Below are 24722 nucleotides of genomic sequence, written 5' to 3'. Positions count from 1 at the left end.
TCTGCTTTTGTTTCATTGGTATATATGTACCCCAAGTACCTAGGAAAATGCCTGCAATGTAATGTTTCAAATATTTATTTGTTTTCATGATTAGCTGGATAAACTGCTGATTTAATTTCAATTCAGTGGTTTGTGTTCATAAATTACTTTTATTTTATTTGATTATGGATTATTGCATTCTTATTTGCTCCTTCATCTAATCCAGCCTGTGGGCCTTATAAGGCCTGCAAAATCATTTGGTCTGGCCCTGCCAAGGCATTAGGGGTGAGTTGATTAAATGTCTAACCAAATATAGCAGTCTAGTTTTTAAGCTGATAATTTTATATGGCCTGAGAATGATGTTATAAATATCCAAATGGCCGTTGGCAGAAAAAAAGGTTCCCAACCCCTAATCTAAATATTCAATTCTTTTTAATTTATTTTTTGGAATCTCCCACTTTTCTATATCCCACCAGTGTCCTGGAGATGTAAAGTATCCTGGATATGTGTGTGGGGGGAAGAGATTTAGAACACCTTTATTTGACCAGCATCTTTCACTAGAGCTAAGTAGTATTTTTAACCACACTCTGCCTGTTTCATCAGGTTTAAATAGCTTTAGCTCAGCCTGTGATCATTGTGTCCAAGCACATGTTTCTACTTCTTTTACACGCATTTTATTTCTGCTTCTTCTCCATCTCCTTTACTGCTACCTCCTCTTCTAAATGTTGGTACACCCTAGGTCCAAGTTCTAGTCCTACTCCTCCTTTTCCTCTCTTCTGTCTCCCTAAGTGATCTCATTCATTCCCATTGCTTTAAATACCAAATACATGCCCCTGGATCCCAGAGACATATCTCCATCCTTGACCTACCTTTTAAGCTGCAAATCTCTATACTCAGTCTCCTACTTGGGTGAAAGAAGCAAGACATTTTCATAAATCTAAAATGGGACTTCTGATTTCCACTGCTCCTCCCCAATCTCTACTCAACCAACTACTCAAACCATTGAGCCATCTTGGGTTCTGATCCACTTCCTTACCCTCCAATTCCAGTTCATGAGCATGTGTAGTCAATTTTTTAACCTCCAAACGAACTCTTGAATGTACGCATCTTCAGTTCCACTCCTCATTCCCAAGTCTAAGCTAGCATCATCTCTTGTCACGACTAAGGCAATGCAATGCTCCCTGCTACCCATCTTTGCCCTGGAAGAACTCGTCTGCACACAGCAGCAAGAAACTCAGTGACAGCGCCCTCTTAGCAGTCAGTAGGCATTGACCCCATATACTTGGGATACAATAAAAAGTTGTCACTGTGACCTGCCAGGTCTTCATGAAGTGTCCCCTCTGTACTTATGCACGTCACGGATGCCCTCTCCACCAACCTCTTCAAGCTGATGCTATGCCCCACACATGATGTACTGTCTGTCTGACAAGTTTGAAACATGATCTTATGCCTTGGAAACTGCTGTTTCCTATGCCTGCAATGTTTTTTCCTCAACTACTTTTTGTTTTGTTTCTGTTTTGACAAGTTACAGTCATCTGTATACCTACCACCAAAATTAATAACTGTTAATATTTTGCCATTTTCCTCAGCTTTTTAAAAAAGATATATTTTTTTATTGACTTAAGAGAGGAAGGGAGAGGGAGAAAGAGATAGAAACATCAATAATCAGAGAGAATCATTGACCAGCTGCCTCCTGCATGCCCCATACTGGGGATCGAGTCTACAACCCGGGCATGTACCCTGACCAGGAATTGAACTGTTCATAGGTCAACACTCAGCCACTGGGCCATGCCGGCCAGTCTTCCTCAGATTTTAACATTATAATAATAGAAAAATAGAAGTAACGTTTGAGCTTTTTTCCTTATGTTTCATCCTCTCCTCCTTACTCAGAGCCAGTAATGGATATGGTTGGTTTCCTGCCCTGCATCCATTTCTCCCTCCCTTCTTTCTGACACAGCCTTGACTTCTTTAAGGCACTCACACCTCCTCCAACCCCTCCCCACACCTTCATGTGCTTCAGCAAAAGCCAATGGTGGCCCAACTGTGGCCAAGACAGCAGAATGGTTTCCTGGGAGCTGTGTTCATTCTCCCCAGGGTACACAGTGGGGAGCTGGTAGCACTTCTTGAGGCTCCTACCCTCTTTGTCCTGCCCTCAAGCATTTATTTGCCTTTAGAGAACCAGGGTGGAACCGGAGAAGCCAGGCTATCTAAATGTCTGATCCAACACCAAGGCAGGAACTAAAGGTACTCTTGTTTGTTCAGTCTTCATCATGTCATCTGCTGGTCTTGCATAACTGTTGGCTCAAAACTTAGAGCAACATAAACACCACAAATAGAAGGAACTGACTTCCTAAATGTCTCCACCCTTCTCTCAAAAAAGAAAGAAAGAAGATTCTTTCTCCTATAGCTAACCATTTTTTTGATTAGCATATTATCTTACTACTAGAGGCCCGGTACACAAAAATTCGTGCACTCGAGGGGGTCCCTCAGCCCGGCCTGCACCCTCTCACAATCTGGGACCCCTCGGGTAGGGTCCCTAGGTCTGGCCTGAGATTGGCGCCTATCGGGGCTTTCCTTCCCCTGGCTGTAGGCAGCTGGCCCCACCCCTGCCACTGCCACTGCTTGCCATCTGTGCAGTGCTGCCCCCCCTCCCCTGCCACCGGTGGCCTCTCTACAGGTGACAGGTTGGGGTACGATGGCTTAGCTGGCCTGGGCCTCCCTCTTTGCTGGGGGGCGGGGCCAGCCCTGCGAGGGGCCATCTGCCTACCTGATTGCTGCTAACCGCTCTCCTGCCTACCTGATCAGCCCTAACTGCTGGCCTGCCTACCTGATCGCCCCTAACCACTTGCCTGCCTGCCTGATTGCCCCTAACCACTTGCCTGCCTACCTGATCACCCCTAACCATTGGTCTGCCTACCTGATCACCCCTAACCACTCTGCCTGCCTGCCTGATTGCCCCTAACCGCTTGCTTGGGGGAAGGGGCAGGGCCAGCCAGGCGAGGGGCTGTGGTGATCTGGTCTCTGGTCATTTCCATCATGATGCCTCTGGCTTTTTATTATATAGGATATTCTACTTATGTGTGTGTTTGTACTCAGCACTATGAAAAACTTATACAAGGTTAAGTCCCCATTCAGACATAAAGTGTTTAAAATAACAATCAGAACTGACCTCTCTGTTTCTCTCTGCTTGCAGGGTGCGGCATGTTTACTCTCCTGTCATCAGTCACAGCAGCTGTCAGTGGCCTCCTGGTGGGTTATGAACTTGGGATCATCTCCGGGGCTCTTCTTCAGCTAAGAACCTTATTAGCCCTGACCTGCCAGGAGCAGGAAATGGTTGTGAGCTCCCTCCTCATCGGGGCCTTACTCACCTCTCTCACGGGAGGGGTCCTCATTGACAGGTATGGAAGAAGGGCTGCCATCATCTTGTCATCCTGCCTACTTGGACTTGGAAGCCTAGTCTTGATACTCAGTTTATCTTACACGGTTCTTATAGTGGGACGCATTGCTATAGGGGTTTCCATTGCACTCTCTTCAATTGCCACTTGTGTTTACATCGCTGAGATTGCCCCACAGCACAGACGGGGTCTTCTGGTGTCACTGAATGAGTTGATGATTGTCATTGGCATTCTTTTGGCCTACATTTCCAATTACGCATTTGCCAATGTTTCCCATGGATGGAAGTACATGTTCGGCCTTGTTATTCCCTTGGGAGTTTTGCAAGCGATTGGAATGTATTTTCTTCCTCCAAGTCCCCGGTTTCTGGTGATGAAAGGACAGGAGGAAGCTGCCGGCAAGGTTCTCCAAAGGTTGAGAGCCCTCTCAGATACAATGGAGGAACTCACTCTGATAAAATCTTCCCTGAAAGATGAATATCAGTATAGTTTTTGGGATCTGTTTCGTTCGAAGGACAACATGAGGACCAGAATAATGATAGGCCTAACACTGGTATTTTTTGTACAAATTACTGGCCAACCAAACATATTATTCTATGCATCAACTGTTTTGAAATCTGTTGGCTTCCAAAGCAATGAGGCAGCTAGCCTAGCCTCCACAGGTGTTGGGGTTGTCAAGGTCATCAGCACCATCCCAGCCACGCTGCTTGTAGACCATGTCGGGGCCAAAACCTTCCTCTGTGTTGGCTCTTCCGTGATGGCAGCCTCATTGGTGACCATGGGTGTTGTGAATCTCAACATCCACATGAACTTCACCAATATCTGCAGAAGCCATAGTCTTATCAACCAGTCCTTGGAGGAGTCGGTGTTTTATGGATCAAGAAACTTGTCAGCCAGCAATGAAACTCTTAGAGAGCCCTTTAAGGGGATCACTTCCCACAGCAGAAATTCATTAATGCCCAGGAGAAATGATGTGGATAAGAGAGGGGAGATGACCTCAGCATCCTTACTAAATGCTGGACTGAGCCAAACTGAATACCAGATAGTCACAGACCCTGCGGAAGTCCCACCTTTTTTGAAATGGCTATCCTTGGCCAGCTTACTTGTTTATGTTGCTGCTTTCTCAATTGGTCTAGGACCGAGTAAGTATTTTATTTTTTATTCCTCCTCCTTACCCCTTATAAATGCTAATGAATTGCTTTTGACCAATGAGAGCATCCCGCTGCTATAGTATCTCATGCACAGACCTACTAGAAGCAGGGCATGGATAATATCGGAAGAAAGTATGCCTGGCTTATACCTGCTTAGTGAAATGTGCAAGGCCAGTATTCACCCAAAGGGGAAGTTTGCAATTATATGTCCCACAAGGATACTTTAACACCAATTGATTGGAGGTGAATCAGACTTTGAAAGATATTTATTGTCCCAGAGAATATATTGTTTTATGAAAGCAAAGTTTACTGAGATAACTTTTTTTTTTAACATATCATTCCTGAGTTTTTCATAGGTGAAAGGGGGAAAGTATCAAGATTTTCTTAAAGACACTGTAGTGAGTGCATCCCAGTAATAATGAAGAAGAAGGGAATTCTGAGATGGGAAGGAGGATTTATTTCTTTAAACTATTTTATCACTAGAATAACCTCCCAGGGTACTTTACTCTCCCCTATGAAACAGAGAATGGGAGTCAAGTTACTCCTATTAAACAGAATACAAACAATTTACAGGGAGATAGCTACAGGATGTTTTATTTTATGTAGCCAGTCTACTCCAATGACAAAGTTTAAACCCTTCTCTGGACCAAAGTCTCTAGGGTTTGCTAGAATAGGTTGTTTGTTGAAGTTCCCTAGTCTTTTAGCATCAGTCTGAAAGTCTAAACCTCTCTGTAGAGAAGTTGTAAAAGGTCTTTTGTACATCTCCCTAGAAAATACAGTGCTTACTCTATCATCCTCAACTCCTTCCCTCTCTCTCTCTCTCTCTCTCTCTCTCTCTCTCTCTCTCTTTCACACACACACAGTTGGTATTAAAACCTTTGTTAATAAGGATCAAGGTCCAAACAAACTTGCTCAGATAAATAGAAGAGAGTACAGTGCCCAATCTAGTCAATGACCAAATGCTCTTGGATTTTGTCTCATAGATGGCTCCAGTGTTTATTTTTTTCTTCCCATTTCTGCTACCATTGCCTACCCATATGGTTCTTAGGTTGCTAGGAGACTGTAGTTCTCTCCTGTTTCAGGCCTTTCTCATGCCCATTCATCTTCTATACCAGTATTCCTTAAATACCATTTTCCTCATGTCACCAATGTGCACACACTCTCCATGGTGTCCTACTTTCTGCCATATCAGAGAAATCAAATGCTTTACAAGATAAAAAGATTAGAAATTACCTATTCCAACACTTTTCTTTTATTGAAAAGAAACAAGATACACAGGAGATTGAGATTATACAGATTTGGAAATAAAGCCCCAGGCTTTGGAAGCCTAATTCCATGCTTTGCATACACTGTATCACCATTCTTTGAGGGAAGAATTGCATGACTTTCAAGACCCTCCACCATCTCACCCAACCATATCAAGCTGTTTCCACAATTCCAGGGGGCACCATTTACACTGTGATTTATGGAGTTATGCTCAAGGGCCACCATTCATACAGGAGTACCTATAGACTCCACATGGACAGCATAGTGAACAATGTCCCTGGCATTGTGCAATGAGGCAATACCTTATCACTCTGGGCTTCTTTATTTCCCACTGCTTTCACTTCCTCTACCCTACCCAAAGCTCAATGAAATTCTTCCTACCTTTAAAGCTCAATGAAATTATTCTCTTCTCTAGGAATTCACTTCTTTCTTAGAGGTCTTTATTTGTATGAACTACTAGTCATTTCTCGTGTAGAATAGGTCAGTTCTGGACTATAAGAAGCCTGAATTTAAATCAGAAAACTTGGTTCTAATCCGAGGTCTTCAACCTACTGGCTGTGTGATCTTTAAACCAACTATCTTCATGAAGCTGTTTGTAATCTATGAATTGGGTATAATAATATCTGTTTTATGTCACAGAGTCAGCATCAGGTGAGTAAATGTATGTGTGGTTTGGATGCTACAGGGTATGATATAAATAGAAGTGTATACACATAGTGTAATGCACACTGTAATATAACTTAGTCCTTACTGGTACAGTTATTGCTACTATATATTTTGGTTTATTAGCTAGAATATGGTTACTGGATTATAAGCTCTTTGAGGAAAGAAATGACATTTTATATTTTTTTCTTCCCTCCCTTTAAGTGAGTGTAGCATAAATCTGTTTGACAGCCATGCAGGAACACATTTGTGTTTCTAAGGGGGCGGGGAGGACTTTAAAAATAAGATGCAGATATCGGAAAAATCTCAAGGTGTGCTTCTTTACATGTGTTATCTGTGGGCAAACTAAGTAGCACATAAGTTAGAAATGCTAGGCGGCCAAAGAAACTCCTGTTTCTGCCAAACATCATCACGAGTTCTTTTGCAGAATAATTCATCACATGGGCATGTGACGAAAACCTCTTTCTGTGTTTGCTCCTAAGAAAAGATTCAGGGCAATTAGTAATGCTTGGAATCAAGTAGTGGGAGGCAGTTAGGGCTTTTCTTTGTTAAGTCATAGTTATTGGGACTTTCAGGCACAGAGGACCTAAAATTAGTCCCAGTTTTTTTGTTTTGTTTGTTTTGACCCCTCTGCTTTTTGCTACAGCCTGGAGAAGTGAGTCCCTTTGAGAATTTCTTAGACACCCAGCAATACTAGTGAGGTAGCGAATCTCAGAGTTGAAGGGGGTTTTGGTATGGAAAAGGGAAATAGCTTGGTTTCTCCAACTTATAATTGTAATTTCGAGGACTGAGCTAGGTATTCACGCCTGAGGCTGGGAAGCATGCAGCCTGAGACAGAATTCCCAATCGGCCGCTTGCTCGAAGTAGAACAAGCCGCTATTTCCCATCTGTGGTTTGGGGCTATTGATTCTCCTTGAGCTCTTAGAAGGGATTTGAGTAATTTTCCTTTTTTTTTTTTTTTTCCTTGCTAAGAGTCATTTTTGTCCATATTCATGTTGTAGTTTATTTTTCTTTTCTAAAGAAAGCATACCACAGGAATTCCAATTCAATCATCAAAACTGTATTCTAGAACATTGGTATAAGCTGCAAAAACCAGTGGGAGTTTTAAGAAGATTTTTATTAGGAGCAAGATTTTCATACTAGATCTTGAATGCTTTCTAAAATTTATTAACCTAATGTGATTATTCTCAGATATTTCATTTAGAGAGTTGATTGCTTGTAGTAAAGCAAATCCTTTCTATAAATAGAGGTATAAAAGAAAATGCACATGTTGTTCTAAAGTAAAATCAAAAGCAAGATTATACCATCTTCATTAAACCTTCTTAAATATGGGTTGGCTTAGAACAGCATTCCTTAATTGAATTATAAATCATGCCATAATTTCTTCTGCCAAAAGAGTGTTTCTATTTTTTTTTAGGATTGAGTGTATGTTCTATATCATTTCACTCTCTGGTCCTCTGTTTCCCTAACTGTAAAATAATAGGTTGCCCTAGAATCTAGAATTCAGGAGGGGAAATGAATTTGATACTAAGCAATCTTATGTATTATATGTTAATGCATTTAAAATATTATTCTAAAAAGGAATTCATGGCCCAAAGAGTTTAAGAACTTCGGCCCTGCATTTCTTTACAACTAATACTAAAATTCTTCCATCAAGTAAAATCAGAATATATACTCCATTGGCTTTTATTGGGGACTATTAAACATTTTTTTTCCATAACTGATCTTTCACTTCAAAATATGTTCAAAATCTTACCCTTACTCTCCACAGTGTTTCTGGAGTGGTCCTGAATATTGTTTTAATTTCTTTTAATAACAATATTTTTCTGTCATGGTTCAAGCATTTGGGTAGAAGGGAAGAATCCTGACATTGTGAGGACTTAGAGCCACATGCTTTATAAGTAAAGCAGAGTTGAGCCCAAACACAAGGCATAAAGTTATTAGTTCATTTGAGGTGATACTTGTGTAGAAACCCAGCCTTCTTAAAATAGCAAGTGTAACTCAGAAAAATGTGTGTGGCTGTTCTGTTCACAGTAATTACCAGGGCTTTTCTAAATCTACAGATTCCTACGTCCGTAAAATTAATTAACCTCCTCTTCCATCTCATGATTATATATATTTTCATTATGATCAAATGAAAGGAATTTGTCCAAGGTCACATATTAAGTTTGGTTATGAGACTCTGACTGTCATCCTTTTTACTCCTTTGTATTCATACTGAATACTGACTGACAGGTTATCCCCAATCATCTGCCCCAATCTCTTCTGTCAAATAAGCAGGAGTTCCTCCGGCAAGAAAGCAACTTGGAGTGACCAACAAAGGAAGAGAGAGGGAAAGCCTGGGGTTCACTGATTCACTCACTCATCCAGCACGTGTGTATTGCTCACCCAGATTCAGGGATGGCTGAGCGAGAGCCACACCCTGCCCTCATGGAACGAGTGTGGGGACAGGCAATGAGCAAGAAAATGAAAACAGGTACTATCCCAGTTCAGGAAGAGAGAGGTGTTGACATTCAGGTGGAGGACGCGTGATAAAAAATGAAGAAGGATAAAGGAAAGAGCATTTTGGAGGAGCGTTATTTCAGATAGGGTGGCCATAAAAGACCTTTCTGTGATGGTGACATTTGGCCCACGGCTCATATGAAGAAAGTAGTGTGAAACTCTGGGAGAAGGGAGTTTGAAGCAGGGAGAATGGCAGGTCGAATGGCCTTGAGAGGGACATGAGTTAAAGGTTTAGGAGAACAGCAAGAAAGCCTCTTGAGGCTGTATAACGTGGTGTTTGAATTGGGATGAGGCTTTGGCATCATTTTGTGTCCCAGCCCCACAAGGTAGGACTTTGGACAGGTCAATTCATCTCTGTAGGCATCAGTTTCCCTATCTAGAAAATGGGGCGATATTGTCCATCTCACAGTGTAATTGTGAGGTTGAATGGAACAATTTGCATGTGGTTTAGTGTCTGGTCTGCAGCATAGACTCAGTACATTTAGTTCTTAGTACTGTTAAGTATCTGGCTATGGTCAAACTGAGATGAGTAGCTCTAATAATGCCAGCACTGACCTCAGCAGGCATTTTGCTTAAGTCTTGTCAGAACACAGGTAGTGCTCCATACCTTATGCTGAATTATGATGCCATGGTCCTCCTGACCTCCCTTCTATAAACCATTTTAGTTGGGTCAAGAAAAAAAAAAAAAAACATTGGTGGCTTGAAATATGGTTCAGTTCTGGATGACCTACAGTCAAGAGAGCTTCCTAGAAAAACAGACAAGTGGTACAGAAAATCCCTAGGCTTTGGTGAAAGGTGATCGATGTGATTGATATAGGCTGAGAAACACCCAAAAGCCTACTCGTATAAGTTGGTGCAACTAATTTAGACTCTATGTTCTATGTGCACAAAAATTGTCTTGCTCATTGTTGTTTCTTTGGGCTTGACCCACAATAGGGGCTCCATAAATATTTGTTAGATGAGTCAAAAACATCTCAAAAAGAGAGAGAGATGTTTCTGGACCTCTCTCAGCTTTTTTGATTAAAGGGGAGCTCTCTCTCTCTAATCTGGGGTTGATACATCCTGATCTCCTCTGGCATGAATCTGAGTCAATATCTAGGGAATAAGATAAACATGGCTTGTGTGGAACTCTTTGGAAATTTAATAAAAAATTATTATCTGAGTAAAGCTACTCAATTGAGAATTCAGGATCATTTCCAATTCAATTGATGACTAAAGAAAATTCATGTTTTAAATGTACTAAAATTAAGGCATTTAAAATTTTTATGATGTTAAGATAAAATATTCATTCCCAAATATCTATTGTTTTCCCCAAATATGAGACCCAGCCCTTCCCCCTGGAAAAAGAAATAAAGATTGTGATTTGCCATATCACGGGGTGGTTATTCCTATCTTGGTTTAATAATTGAATGTTTTAAAACCTGACTTTTTACCAGAAATAATTTAAGGTAATTCTTTCATGGTTTTCTGAAGAGAAATATGTGAAAATCTGAACCTGGAATTTGGGGATTGTTTTTGCTTACTTAATTAGTATTAGAGCTCTTAGAAATATTTCAATGGATTATTTCAGGCTTAAGAATCACATTAAATCCCTCAGATATGAATGAGCAGTCCAAAGTTAATAATAGCAATAAAAGATCTTTGTAGAAAAATTATACCATAGCCACAAGTAATCAAACTCTCAAGAACTGCAAACTGGATGGTATGTTAGACCACTTGCAAACTAGCAAGTTGGCTTGTCACAGTTTTATGGATGTTGGCAAAAGAATGCATGGTCAGAGGCAAAGAACCATGTATTACTGCTAGCAATAGCAATAGCCAGAATATCAGCAGCTACACGAGTTCCTCAAGCACCATGAAGAGGGACAGAGGACACCTACACACTTGATGGGTTATTTTAAAGGAGAGGAACCCCAAGCTTAGGGAACCCAAATCTTTTTATAATAGACTGGAGGCCTGGTGCACAAAATTCTGCACAGGTAGGGTAGGGTCCCTAGGCCTGGCCAGCAATCAGGGCCTTCCTTTGTTCTGCACCACCCCCTGGTGGTCAGCACACATCATAGCGAGCAGTTGAATTCCAAGGGAACAATTTGCATATTAGCCTTTTATTATATAGGATAGGATAGCAAGCCAGCTTGATTTTTTTCCTGCAGGGAGACTTTATCTTTAGTTTACTGGACAGTAAAGATACCTTGGCTTCAGATGAGACACTTTGTCTATCATCCTGGCACAAAGGCAGTCAGTGTCTTTGCTTGTAAGACAGCAGGAGTCCCATGAAGAACTGTCTCTCACCTCAAATATCCCACTTTTCTGTTTTTAATAACAACAACAACAAAAATTTTTTTTTAAGGTTCAAAGATTATAGAGCCTAGCTTTGCCTGGTTTGGTTTTATGGAGTTTAACCAGCTTTTAGGAGGATGGATATCAGTAGGAAGCATAAGACCCATCTGCTGTAACACTTAAATGTATCTTTATTTTTAATCCTCACCTGAGGATATTTTGATTTAGAGAGAGAGGAAAAGACAGAGGGAAACATTGATGTGAGAGAAACACATCCATTGGTTGCTTCCTGCACACGCCCTACCAGGCCCCAGGCTAGGGAGGAGCTGCCCTTGACCTGAGTCAAACCCTGGACCCTTTGGTTTGCAGGCCCACGCTCTGTGCACTGAGCCAAACCAGCTAGGGCACATTTAGATGTTATACCTAAATAACTCTAGCTCTTCAAATTTTTTCATGTGATTTTTGCACAGTTAAAGATTATGACAATTCCAGGGATGTGGAACAATAGGTTCTAATTTAGAAGTTTACTTAGCTGCTTCACTCTAAAATATATTCGTTTTAGAGCAGAGAGGCTTACAGGCCAGAAGGACATCAAATGTTTCAAAAGATATTCTTCATATTTCTCCCTAGACCCCGGGCCCCTGATATGCAGAACTATCACAGTTAGTGTTTATCATCCTTTTCCACCATTCTTATGATAATTACATATCTTTACAGAAAAGGTATATTGTACAAATTGTTATTCTTTACACAGGAGAGTTTTGTTATCAAGTGCAGCCATTACACAATCATACTCACACACAGGGTTTGTGTTACCTTTAAGATCTTGCAAATCTTTTATCCCCCTTTTTAAATCTTAGGTTTCAGTAATTACCAATATTCACACTGCTACTGTTCCTTTTTTAGTTAATTAAGTCAGAGGTCATTTTCATTGATTAAAGTGGTGAATTATTTGATCCTCTGGTGCTAGTCATTAAAATAATGCAAAATAAACAAAAAATAGTGTCTGAATGGTTTTACACTAAATTTACACCCAAGCAAAAGAGGCAAAACTTTTAAAGAAATATTGTACTCTTATCTAATTAAATCCTATTTTCCTCTTTGGAGTCAGATGATGAAGCAATAGTACCTAACAGAACCAAGGAGTCTAAAATTGCGTTTGTAGTGTTTGGACAGAATGACACCATCCATCTGTTACCATCAGCAACTGTTCACATAATACATCAGTGCTGAACTTTATTTCCAGCCCAGCACAATCATAGTCCTATGACCTTGAAACTTACGAATATTGGACAGTAGCGATATTAAAGAGACAGACTAAGGTTTTAACACTGTCTTAATAAGCACAATCATTCATTTTTTACTTTACTATTTTCCAGAACACAAGGTTACGAAATTTTCCAAGGAACACTTGCAACATTAAAAACTATAAACTTTTCTGATCGAAGTCCAAAGCATCAGGCACGAAAAAGCACGACATAAAATGTTACATCTGAAACTTGACATTCAAGTTATAGTTTAAACCAGAAAATACTAATTTCTTGTAGCTTCCCTTTCCACCCCCCTCACCCCCGCCCCCTTGCATTTTGAACACTGATTCAGCAGTCTGCAAATTAGGATATGCATACTTGCGTGCTCCTGGGCTTTATTTTCCAGAATGGTCCTTTAATGATACTTCAAAGGAAATAAATTTGAATTTCAAAAAATCTGTTCCCCAACATTTCTCCTTCCCCTCTCCCCAGTTATGTGTTCTTCCACTTAAAAGAAAGCACGCATTTTACCCATCAGAAATCTTATGATACATGTCACACATTATAAAAACCTCAGAAACACTAATTAAAGCGACAATTGGAAATATTGATGTAGGTATAGGGTGGAAAATGACTCTAATAACTAGATAATAATCTTTTTATAAGCCTAGTTGTTTTCAATAATTTGCTTTCAACAAACCTGAAGTATGACCTATACAGGTTATCAGCTGATATTAGAAATAACTTTGGTTGTTAATTAGAAGATATGAATGACTTTACTATCATAAAATTTCTTCAACTCCCCATTCACTTTCATTATTCTTCAGAACAATAAATTTTACCTATTTAAAGAAAATACATGAATATGTAATTCTAGAAGTAAGTGACATTCACCTTGGAATGTCTTGGTTTGTTATTTAAGAAATTCAGCTTGAATGAATTATTTTATTTTTTTTCATAAGGCCAGGAGAAAACAAGACTCAAAGAGAGTTAGAGAAGGGGGAATACAAAAAAAATAAAAATAAATTAAAGCTACTAACACATCATTGTTGATGTGGGAGATGGTGACCTATGGTGGAGTATATTTTTTAAAGAATGCAATTTTCCCACTTAGGGAACTTATGAGGCCAGAATCTAAACATCTGGTTGGAAGGAAGGAAGTGGGCATGTTCTCTTTCTAATTCACATGAAAGTAGCCCTTTGCATTGAGAGATGGGTGTGCTGCATGCTACTTGCAAAGGCCATAGAAACCGTAGGAGTTGGCTTCACTCCTACAAAGTATAGGATTGGCTCCTGGGCAAGTCAAGTTGTTAAAAAGTCTGCAGCCAAAGCACAGAACCTCCTCCAAAGTTGGTAGGAGTTTTCTGATAAGAGTTTCAAAACTTCCATGTGACTTTCAAAACCTGGGGCTACCACACCAGGTGGTTCAGGAAGAGCTCCAGCCAAAAGGCAAGTGTGCCCGGAGCGCCCCAAGGTTTAAATCCGAGAGCACAGGGCGAGAACTGGCGGCCTCGGTGGGAACACTGTGCCAGTGGCAGCGCCATGGAGGAGGGGGGGAGATGCCCATGGCGGCTTACCTGTGGCAGGGCTCAGTCATTTCCACTGACAGCCCTCTTAATCCAAGTCCATGTCCTCCACTGCACACAGAGCCACTTTAACTTATTGCCCATCACGGTCTTTTTAGGACACTCTGTGCAACCATAAACACTCCGCAGATTCATCAGAACCAGGCAGGTTCTGACAGGCAGTCTGATTTAATGTCATGTGAAATGTGAGTCTAATATCTGTGCTCAGTTATCTCCCAGCAAATCCGTGCAGCAGAGTGAAGGCCTTAAAGACGCGCAGATGCTGACATTTATAGAGACAGATGCTGCTGAGGTAGTCCTGGGACGGTGGGGGTTGAAGGTGGAATAATAGGGGTCAAGGAGAATTGTTTCAGGCCCTGCTAAACTGTAGTGGCTGAGCTCATGGTAGGCATTCACTATGTCTCTGGATACTCTGTGGATTCCTCCCAAGCAAATAGCACACAGCATCTCCTGTGGGCCATGATCAGGGAAGGGGACATGAGGACAGCCAGAGAGAGCCACCACCTCTTTACTGTGGTGTGTGGTAACAGCTTGATTTTCCTTGGGGGAGAAATTAGGCCAACTCCTTCGAAAAAAACATCAGTGGTTTTAAGACACTTTACATTATAAATATCAACGTATCAAATCCTCGGGTGAGGGTCTGTACCTTTGTCCGAACTGAAACAAAGCTTCTCCGTCTGTCCTGTTTGGGGCGCTCACAGCCCTCGCCCAGGGAACACGGAGGCCTGTGAGAGTCTGGCCCTGTTTTGCTCCTAAGTCTGCCATGGGAAGGCTCTGACCCTTTCAGTAAGTTCTCTCTTGCTGCAGGTGCCATTTTGATGTTTATTTCACTCTCTCTGGATCTGAAAACCTGTGATTTTATGGTTCTGAAATTATGGTTAAAATAAGATTCTCCTTATTTTTGACTTAGACTCCATATTAGGAGGTGAACTATCCTTGTTGAAACACATCAATTTTGTTGCAACATCCAGTCTATTCGATAAACCAAGGCTTCAGTTCTGGAATTCTTTCTCTGAGAAGTAGAATTTAGAAGGAATTCAGAATTCTTTCTAGAAAGAAATAGAAGCTTTCAGCCATGCTACATTATCTTTTGAAATGTCAGCTGCAAGGTTTGCCCGACACGTTTCCATGAGAGACTGAGGGAAGTCTCTTTCAGTATTCAGTTCATTGCCCACGGGCTGGTCAGACTGCCCGAGGACGTGGCTCGGTGCTGCATTGCATACGTGCCTCGGAAAGGCTCTGAGTGTGGATCCTGGGTGCTCTTAGGCTAGCTCTTGGCAGTTCAGACTGAGCACTTACAACTAGGACCTCCTGCATCTGCTCCATCTTCGGGTTGGCGAGACCACACTTCCTGTAACAGCAGGACCAGCTCATTCTCATCTGTGGCCAACATGGCTCTGATGACCTCAGCAATGATAATCCCCAGGCCCCACTAAATGATTCCAAGAGGCTTCATTATGAAAGGTGGGAAAGGAAAGAACGGGGTTTCAGCGGTGATGAGGTGGGGATGGAAGTAAATCAAGAAAACCTGTGCTGCCAGGCCAGCGTGGCTCAGTGGTTGAGCATCAGCCTATGAACCAAGAGGTCAAGGTTTGATTCCCAGTCAGAGCACATGCTGCGATTGTGATCTCCATCCCAGTGAGGAGTGTGCAGGAGGCAGCCGATCAATGATTCTCTCTCATCATTGATGTTTCTCTCTCGCCCTCTCCTTTCCTCTCTGAAATCAATAAAATTATATATATTTTTAAAAGAATCATTGATCGGCTGCCTCCTGCACACCCCCTACTGGGGATTGAGCCCACAACCGAGGCATGTGCCCTTGACTGGAATCGAACCTGGGACCCTTCAGTCTGCAGGTCAATGCTCTATCCACTGAGCCAAACCAGCTAGGGCAAAACTATATATTTTTTTAAAAAAGAAAGAAAGCCTGTGCTAATGCCCTCACTTAAAGAAAACCAATGTCCTTCCCTCGCCTCCTCCTCATGGCTGCTAGAGCCAAAGGCTGTCGGGGCCCTCTGCTCTACCATGAACCATGTTAAATACCCGTGGCAGGCAGGGACACAGGGGCATTGGTCTGTGGTATAGATTGTTTAGCTTCAAAAAGTAGGATCTACATAATTTTATCTTGTATTTGCCCAAGGACGGGTTATTACAAAGGCTTCACCAGAATTATGCAGTTATCATTCTACTCAGAGCCAGAATCTGCAAGAACCTAGTGAAGGTCTTTTGGGGCAAGAAGTAGAGGGTGGGGGGTGATATAGAAGTGTGTTTCTGAATTCCCTGTGAATTAGAACACTAATAATCGTGGTCATTTTCTTCCAGGCTTTAAAGATAACCCTATATAGATTTACTTGGAGAAGATAAACAAGAAAAAAATGTTTTTCCTGCCCTCTTCCATTATTATTATTTTTTCTCTTACTTTAAAACAGCAAATTTACTAGGAGCAGATGTTTTCTCTACAGTGTGGTAGTGTCATGAAAGAAATTAAATTAGAGGCCCAGCTGACTGCATGATTCTGGCATAGGTGGCCCGAGTGGTTGCTGACCGGTGGGACCCTCCCTAGCTTCTGGCTCCTTCCTCCCACAGCCTCCTCTGGGCTAGGGTGGTGCAGCTGGCCTTTCAACACAAGGTGACTTAGTCCGTGAGCCAGGGCTGGACAGCTCCTAAGTCCTTTCCTCAGAATCAAACCATGTTTGAACGCTGCATTTAATTATTCATTAACAAATATGTATTGAGCCACCACCAAGACAGCACCGTGATTAAAAAGCCTGAGTTCCAGAGACTGGGCGCCAGGGCTTCATGCCACCTCTGCCACTTCTGAGCCCCATGACCTTGGCTGATTATTAACTCTTTAAGCCTCCGTTTCCTGTTCTGTAAAAGAGAGTAATAACTCTTGTCTGGTAGCATTTTGTGAGGATCAGATGAGGTAAGTTTTGTAAATTGCTCAGCCCATTGTAGGAACTCACCGCCAATGTATTAGGCAAACTCGGTTTGATAGGCTGGGAGCAGACAAGTTCATTTGCTCCTCGACTCCCCTTTCTAAGTCCATAAGGCAGGTCCTATAAGATTCCCTGTCACTCTCAGATAATAAAAAGTCTTCTGATCGGTGTTCATGCCAAGAAGAGTCTCCTTTCAAAGATTCAAATGTGTTGAGTCTGGTATGCTAATCAAATCTTAGAGCTCTATTTAATTTAGAGGTTCTCTCTACTTAGCTTGCCCCAGGCCAGGAAGCACAAGCAAGACAAGTGAGAGTATTATGTTCTACCCACTCAGTAGCTATAATGTTGGATTTCTCCCAGGTCAAGGGCAAACGAGATTACAGGAAAGGGCCCGGAGGCACTGACGTTAAGGTTCTGTGCTTGGCAGGTGGCCCCACCCACTGCCCCTCTCATTTGCATTTGTCAGGCCTGTGTCACACACAGCATTTCAAATCCCCGTCCCTACTCTGGGGACCATTATCAGGCTTTCTCAGAGTTCCTTCGAACCCTTCCTCACTTGGCTGGAGGGAAGGAGGAGGCACATGGCCCTGCTCTCCAACCACAAATCAGGCAAGACTAGGGCAGAGATCCACGGCCTGCCCCTGGGTGTCAATGGCTTTTTGATAATTCTGCTGTCCCCACCCCCTCTGCCTTTTCCTCCAGTGCCCTGGCTGGTGCTCAGCGAGATTTTTCCTGGTGGAATCAGAGGTCGAGCCATGGCTTTAACTTCAAGCATGAACTGGGGCATCAACCTCCTCATCTCGCTGACGTTTTTGACTGTGACCGGTAAGAATGCGTCCTCTTCCACTAATGCCTTTATGCTCTTAGGACAAATGTAAGAGAAGCACACTCAGTTAAAAAAAAACAACACCAAAAACATTAATCTATGGACATTGTCAAACACATTCCAAAAGAGAGAGTGGCAAGGAACCTGATGTACCCACGACCCAACTTAAAGGGTTGTCAACCATAATTCACTTAATCCCACCTGCTCGTCCCCCCGCCCACAGTATTTTAAGGCACATCTCAGACAGCATGTCATTTGTCTATAACATTTCAGCATGGACCTCTAAATGATAAGGCATTTAAAAACTACAGCCATGCCTGGCCAGTGTGGCTCAGTACTTGCACGTCGAACCATGAACCAAGAGGTCACAGGTTTAATTCCTGGTCAGGGCACGTGCCTGAGTTGCAGGCTAGGTCCCCGGGTCGGGGGGCATGCAAGAGGCAGCCAATCAATGATGTTTCTCTCATCATTGATGTTCTATCTCTCTCTCCCTTCTTCTCTGAAATCAATAAAGACATATTTAAAATATAAAACATGAAATAAAAACTATAGCCACAATATCATTATCAACCTTAAAATATTAATAAAACTTCCTTGGTGTCAATATCCAATCTGTGTTCACATTCTTCAAAGTGTCTTATAATTATTTTTTATATTTTGTTTGAATCACAATCCAAATATATAACTTACAATTGATTGATATGTTTCTTGTATTTTGTAGGTTTCATCTTCCATTCTCCTCCCCTCTCCCCTACTTTATATTTTTAATGAAGAAACTGGGTCATTCATCTCATCCTTTTCCCCAGGCGGGATTTTGCTGATTGCCGTCATATCGCGTGACCTCCTGTCCCTTGTGTTTCCTGCCAACTGCTGTTTAGATCTGGAGGCTTGAAGAGATTTGGGTTTTCTTGTCTCTTTGTTTGCAAGCTCCTTTGTAGGTGATGGAGTGTGTCCTGCCATCGAGGCATATCTCGTTTGCTTGTCTCCTGCTTTGTCGCAACCACTTCCTTTGAGCATCATTGCCCAGATCTGTTATTTTCACTCTATCATTCCTTCTAAATTTTTTAAAAAATATTTTATTGATTTTTTACAGAGAGGAAGGGAGAGGGATAGAGAGCTAGAAACATCAATGAGAGAGAAGCATTGATCAGCTGCCTCCTGCACCCCCCCCACTGGGGGTGTGCCGGCAACCAAGGTACATGCCCTTGACCGGAATCGAACCTGGGACCTTTCAGTCTGCAGGCCGATGCTCTATCCACTGAGCCAAACCAGCTAGGGCCATTCCTTCTAAATTTTTATCTCTAATACTATGTGAAGGAGAAAATTCTTCTATAACTACTAGAAGGAATTTCTAATAAGTAATAGTTATTTGCCTACCCTGAAGTATGGGTCATATAAGAAAGGAAAGATAAATACTTGAAACTTTCTCTTTATTGTTTAGTTTTTGAAATAATGAGATAGTTCCCCCAGCATCCTGAAAAATTGCCCAAGGAGTTGAGTTTTCTATATATATATATATATGGTGGGGGGGAAGGTGTGGGGGTGGAGAGAGAAAGAGAGTGAAAGAGAGGTTGCAAACAAAGAAACAAGAAAATCTAAATCTTCTTAAGCCTCTATTTTCAACTGGTGTTCAGCAAAAAAAATTTTTTTTAATATATCTTTATTGATTTCAGAGAGGAAGGGAGAGGGAAAGAGAGATAGAAACATCAATGATGAGAGAGAATCATTGATTGGCTGCCTCCTGCAAGTCCCCCACTGGGGTCAAGCCCACAACCCAGGCATGTGCCCTTGACTGGAATCGAACCTGGGACCCTTCCGTCCGCAGGCTGACACTCTATGCACTGAGCAAAACCAGCTAGGTTCCACAAGAATTTTTTTAAAATGCAATACCTGACTATTCAGTCAGGGGCACAACCTCTTTCCTTTAGATTGTCAAATAAAAAAATAGTAACAGCCAGCACAACAATATCTGTCCAGTGTGAATGAGTCAAAATTATACCTTTTTTTGTCAGATTGGCAAAAAAATACCGTATATTTTGGGTGTGCCGCAGCATTTTAGTAATTAGCTTATGTGTGCATAAGATGAAAAAGGCTGAAAATCGCTGTTCTAGATCTAAACTGCAGTCTACAGGAAACAAAGGACAGAAGGTCATGCGATATGACGACAATCGGCAAAATCCCGCCTGGGGAAAACTATGAGACAAATGACCCAGTTTCTTCATTAAAAATGTAAAGTGAAGGGAAGAAAGGGGAGGAAAAATGGAGATAAAACCTACAGATTTTAAGAGACATATCAATCAATTTTAAGTTATGTATTTGGGTTGTGAGTCAAGCAAAGTATAAAAATAATTATAAAATCATTGGAAGAATGTGAATAATATGCATATATTATATATAAATTCTCAAAAGTAGATGTATATTCAAAAATGTAGATATTTATATATCTATATATAGTACTTCTGAATCTTGTCAACCACTTTTTTTTTTAAGTGCATCTACTTATGGAACTTTTGGAGTTGTTAAATAAGCATGGTTTAAGTTTTTATATAAAATTTTAAAATGTGTGTATCCTTCCTACTTTTTTAGAAATAGCCCAAGATTAAAGGAAACACAGGAACTAGTTATTTACACCAACCATACCTCTCCTAGTCAAATCACACTCAGAGACCTGTGCCCTTCACTTTTTCACACACACACACACACACACACACACACACGCACACCCTAGTCTGCTATTTGATGAGGAGAAAGAGAAATATAAAAGGAAGAATGGAAATGATACGGGACAAAAAAAGCTGACACAAATCTCTGGGACGAATAGCGAATATATGTGATGAGCTAAAGAAGATGCCAAAGTTCTTCATGGGCTTTTAGAACAAACGTTGGGAAAGTGAATCCACTTTTTACAAATCCTGGGGATAATCTGAAACCTGTAGATGGCATTTAACTGGGCTAAGTTTGAAATCCTCTACTTACTTTCAAATAATCAATTTTCCAAGTCAAAAGCATAGGGGCAGCAAGTCCTTGGACACCACCCTTCCTAGTGCAAGTTCGGCTGTCAATAAAGGCAGTGTCCCAGCGAGACAGACTTCCCCGCAGTGGGCATGACACAGCTGCAGTGCTGTGCTCGGCTCTGAGTAAAGCATTTTTAAGAAGGTTGTTTAAATATTTTAAGAGGGTTGCAGTGTGTCCACCAAGCAAGTGCAATCTGGATGACATGGTCATGTGACCTATTGTTACCGAGCTCAAGGGGTCCGCTGCTTGGGTGTTCCAGTCAAGAATGAGACATGTTAGGTAGTTTCATTTACTTGCAGCAGGTAAAGGAGACAGGAGATGGATATCCAAAGCTCTGCCCCCCCAAGGGAGGCTTAGCCATTGCTCATATGCACTATTTGGTCAGTTACATGTTGTTCCTGTCAAGCTTATCCTCCTTACAGCTGGTCTGCAAAATACTGTGCAAGAATAACCTTTAGTAAGAATGACCCACACCTTGAGACACTTGTCCTCTCCAACATGGCTTGTGAAGAACAGTTGCAGGAGTTCAGGATGTTTGGCTTGGAGGAGAGGATGCTCAGGGAGGGACGGAGGTGCACGGGCACATTTGAACGCTGTCTTGAAGAGGGATGGGGAGAGCCGACCCAGAGGGCCAAGCAGAACCCCCGAACCAGAGTTCCTGAAAGGCAGACTTGCGTGTAGGAACTGAAAAGGAAGGCCTTTGCAACAGGGAGGGGCGGCCCACCATGCACAGGAAATCTTTGGAAAGTGGTGAGCCCCCTGTTCTGAAAGTGCTAAAACAGAACAGGGGACACGTTTGATGAGACAACCTTTTGGGGCCTTTTACTCTATACTCTGGTTTTATGCCCAGAAGGGAAAAAGGACCAATTGTACAAGCACTTTATTAAGCACTCACTTGGGTCAAACCCTATGCCGACAGCAAGAAGAGCACAGACGCATCTATCCGTTTAAATAAAACGCCAGGACAGCAGTGCTGTGTCTGCCTCCTGCCTCTCCTCTCGGCACGGCTGACTGACTATACACTAGCTCCTTCCACTGCACTCATGGAACTGCCTCAGACGCAACTGTCCGGCCAGGTTTCCTGGCTGACCAGCCGTGATTTGTGGCTGCAGCTGCCGAGGGCTGTTTGCACGGTTCCAGCCTGTGGTTGGTCTGAAGAGCCAGCTGCCTCCTCACTACCCCCTGCCACTCTGGACTTTCTGCTGCAGAGCCAGGGGCTGGCCCGATGCAAATGCAGGCTCAAGTGCATAGGGGGCCATCTCTCACCAGTTAGCCAGCTAATGGTTAATGTATCTTGGCCTTGGTCAGTAACTGCAGAGGAACTGTACCTTTGGCTAGAAGTGGTTTGAGGGAAAACTAGGCTGCTTCTTGCTGCTGAATCTGAGCAAGCGAGTGCCTTTCATTAGAACCATCATCACTTTTTTTCTGTAAATCCAGGAAGAAGCATTGCGAATACATGAGCTACTAAGAGGTAAAATATTGCCAATAGGTAAATGATTTATTCAAATCAGAGTGCAGAAGGGTGAGTTTGTTCCAAGAAAATCCATCTGTATCAATGTGTCTTTTAAGATGTGCATTAATAGAAAGCAAACTGCTACAGCAGTGATTCTCAGAGAGGAATTGTGGAGCCTGAGGAGAGAGAGGAGATATTTTACCTTCTGCTTTATATATCTTTCTGTGTTGTTTCCAGTTTTCTTTTTGCAATAAGCAAAGAGAAAAGCATGCTCACCAAAAAGATAGCATTGGGTGTGCATTGTGATGGTTGCAAGACTGCTATTTATTCTGCCAGAGGAAGCTGGGGTGGTTTGTAAGCATGAAGCTTTCCGAGGCTGGCTATAGTTTTAATTTGTGCCGCTATTTCCCAGGATACTATCGCGTGTTTGAAAATATATGTTTTTATATATGCTCCAAGAAGCCTCTGTCCACAAGTGGCATCAAAGCAACACAGAATGCATTTCTAACCAATTCCTTTCATCCTCTATAGATCTCATTGGCCTGCCATGGGTGTGCTTCATATATGCGATCATGAGTCTCGCAGCCCTGGGGTTTGTCATCGTGTTTATACCTGAGACCAAAGGATGCTCTTTGGAACAAATATCAATGGAACTGGCAAAAACGTAAGTATGATGTGCATTGCTCTCCGAATAGCACTTTTTGGTTAAAAAAAAAATGCAGCTTTTATATACAACCAAATCATAATAACATCTGAAAGTATTTTAGGATATTTTCTTTCGTGTGGAACCGTATCTCATAGCATAATTCCAGTTTCTCTGACACGTATTTAGTTTGGGTGACTCAGCTAAGGAATTAGAATCATCAATGCTTTCTAACAAGCGAACTGTTCAAAGCTCTTTCTGCCATGATCAAAGGACCCTCCCATCTCCCCAGCTTCCCCTGATGCAGGGTTTTTTTGTTTGGGGTTGAGGGTAGATCCTGGAACATAACATCAGGCTCACCTTGTGTTAGAAGCGCGGGCTTCCGTTCTTTCATCTCTATCCTACCTGACGGTCTCTTTAATCTTAAGGCTAAGATTATCAGGAAAATTCAGGCATAAATGTCTACAAATTATTCCAAATAGGGCACAAAGTAAGTTTAAGAAAGATTAAGAGTTTCTTAGGTAATTTGCATTTAGAAAACTGGTTAAATAAATTCCAAATGCAGACATCACTTTAGCAATTTAACTTAGAAGTGGGCCGTAAGAAATTCCATTTCTTTTAGTAGCAGAACTCACGGTTCTAACGGCTGAAACAGGCCTGGGGAAGGGGTGGTGCATGGGGCCAGGAATGAAGGGGAACTGGTTATTCTTCCCAGGAGTTAAAACTTATACTTGAAAATGTAGAGACACTTGTTCTTGGGTTTTAATAAAATGGGAGGAAACAATATATTTATAGTTTGGGACTTTCTTCTAAAGATACTTTCAATCCACTAGAGAGAAATGTGTGATTGCTACTGAAATTGTGGGCATAGTGATTCTCCAGCTTTTGTCTGTAAACCTGCAGTGATAGTAGGCATGTGTATTTATATAGACCAAACTGTTAATCCTGGTTTATCAGGGTGCATGGTCAGCAGGATTGTGGGAAATGTTTTACTTTTTACTTTATACACTTTTAAATGGTTCACATTTTAGAAACATATCACTTTAGTAAAAAGCAGAAAAACTTTTCTCTTAATTCAAGCCATAAGTTAAACATCAAACTATACAGCTAATTTTTTATAAAGATAAGGACCTGTTTTTATTATTTTAAAAAAATATTTTTATTGATGTCAGAGAGGAAGAGAAAGGGAGAGAGAGATACATCAATGATGACAATCACTGATCGGCTGCCTCCTGCACGTCCCCCAATGGGGATCGAGCCTGAAACCCGGGCATGTGCCCTTGACTGGAATCGAACCTGGGACCCTTCAGTCCGCAGGCCGACGCTCTATCCACTTAGCCAAACCGGCTAGGGCAAGGCCTGCTTTTAAAAGAGAAAATGAAGATGATACTTACTCATTTACAAAGAGAAATACAATAGTCAGGAAGGCAGCTGCTCTGTGGGTCACAGGCTGTGACTTCCTCTCGTCGTCTGTGCAACGGGAGGAGGAAGAGGTCTGTTCAGAGGAGTGAGACACACTGGCTATCCCGAGGCACTCCCTCTCCACCACTCCAGATCTTTCCTACTCAGCTCTTTGTGGGCCATCTCCTACGGGCCGGCTCCGGGCCAGGAAAGAACTGAAGATACAGGAGACAAAGAATCCAAAGCTTCTTTAAGAGGCAGGTGAGAAAACAGACCACTGAACACACTGCGTTGGAAGACACAAAGGAAAGTACATTGGGGGATTTCCTCTATAAACCCTTCCAGAAAGAGGTAATTCCAGAGCAAGGTCTTGAAA

At 41.9% G+C, this 24722-nt stretch overlaps 1 protein-coding gene across 1 annotated transcript in view; it reads left to right on the top strand.

The window, feature by feature from the left end:
• SLC2A12 (solute carrier family 2 member 12) overlaps window positions 1-24722 on the top strand; it is a 50210-nt gene that overhangs the window by 17129 nt on the left and 8359 nt on the right. The window contains 3 exon segments of the mRNA XM_079781494.1: window positions 3173-4513; window positions 17711-17833; window positions 22834-22966. Of these exon segments, the coding sequence (XP_079637620.1) occupies window positions 3173-4513; window positions 17711-17833; window positions 22834-22966 (1597 nt within the window).

Source organism: Cnephaeus nilssonii, assembly GCF_951640355.1.
Source record: "Cnephaeus nilssonii genome assembly, chromosome: 9".
Taxonomy (NCBI): Eukaryota; Metazoa; Chordata; class Mammalia; order Chiroptera; family Vespertilionidae; genus Cnephaeus; species Cnephaeus nilssonii.
The sequence above is the reverse complement of the archived record's forward strand: the minus strand, read 5'-3'. Positions and strand labels throughout refer to the sequence as shown.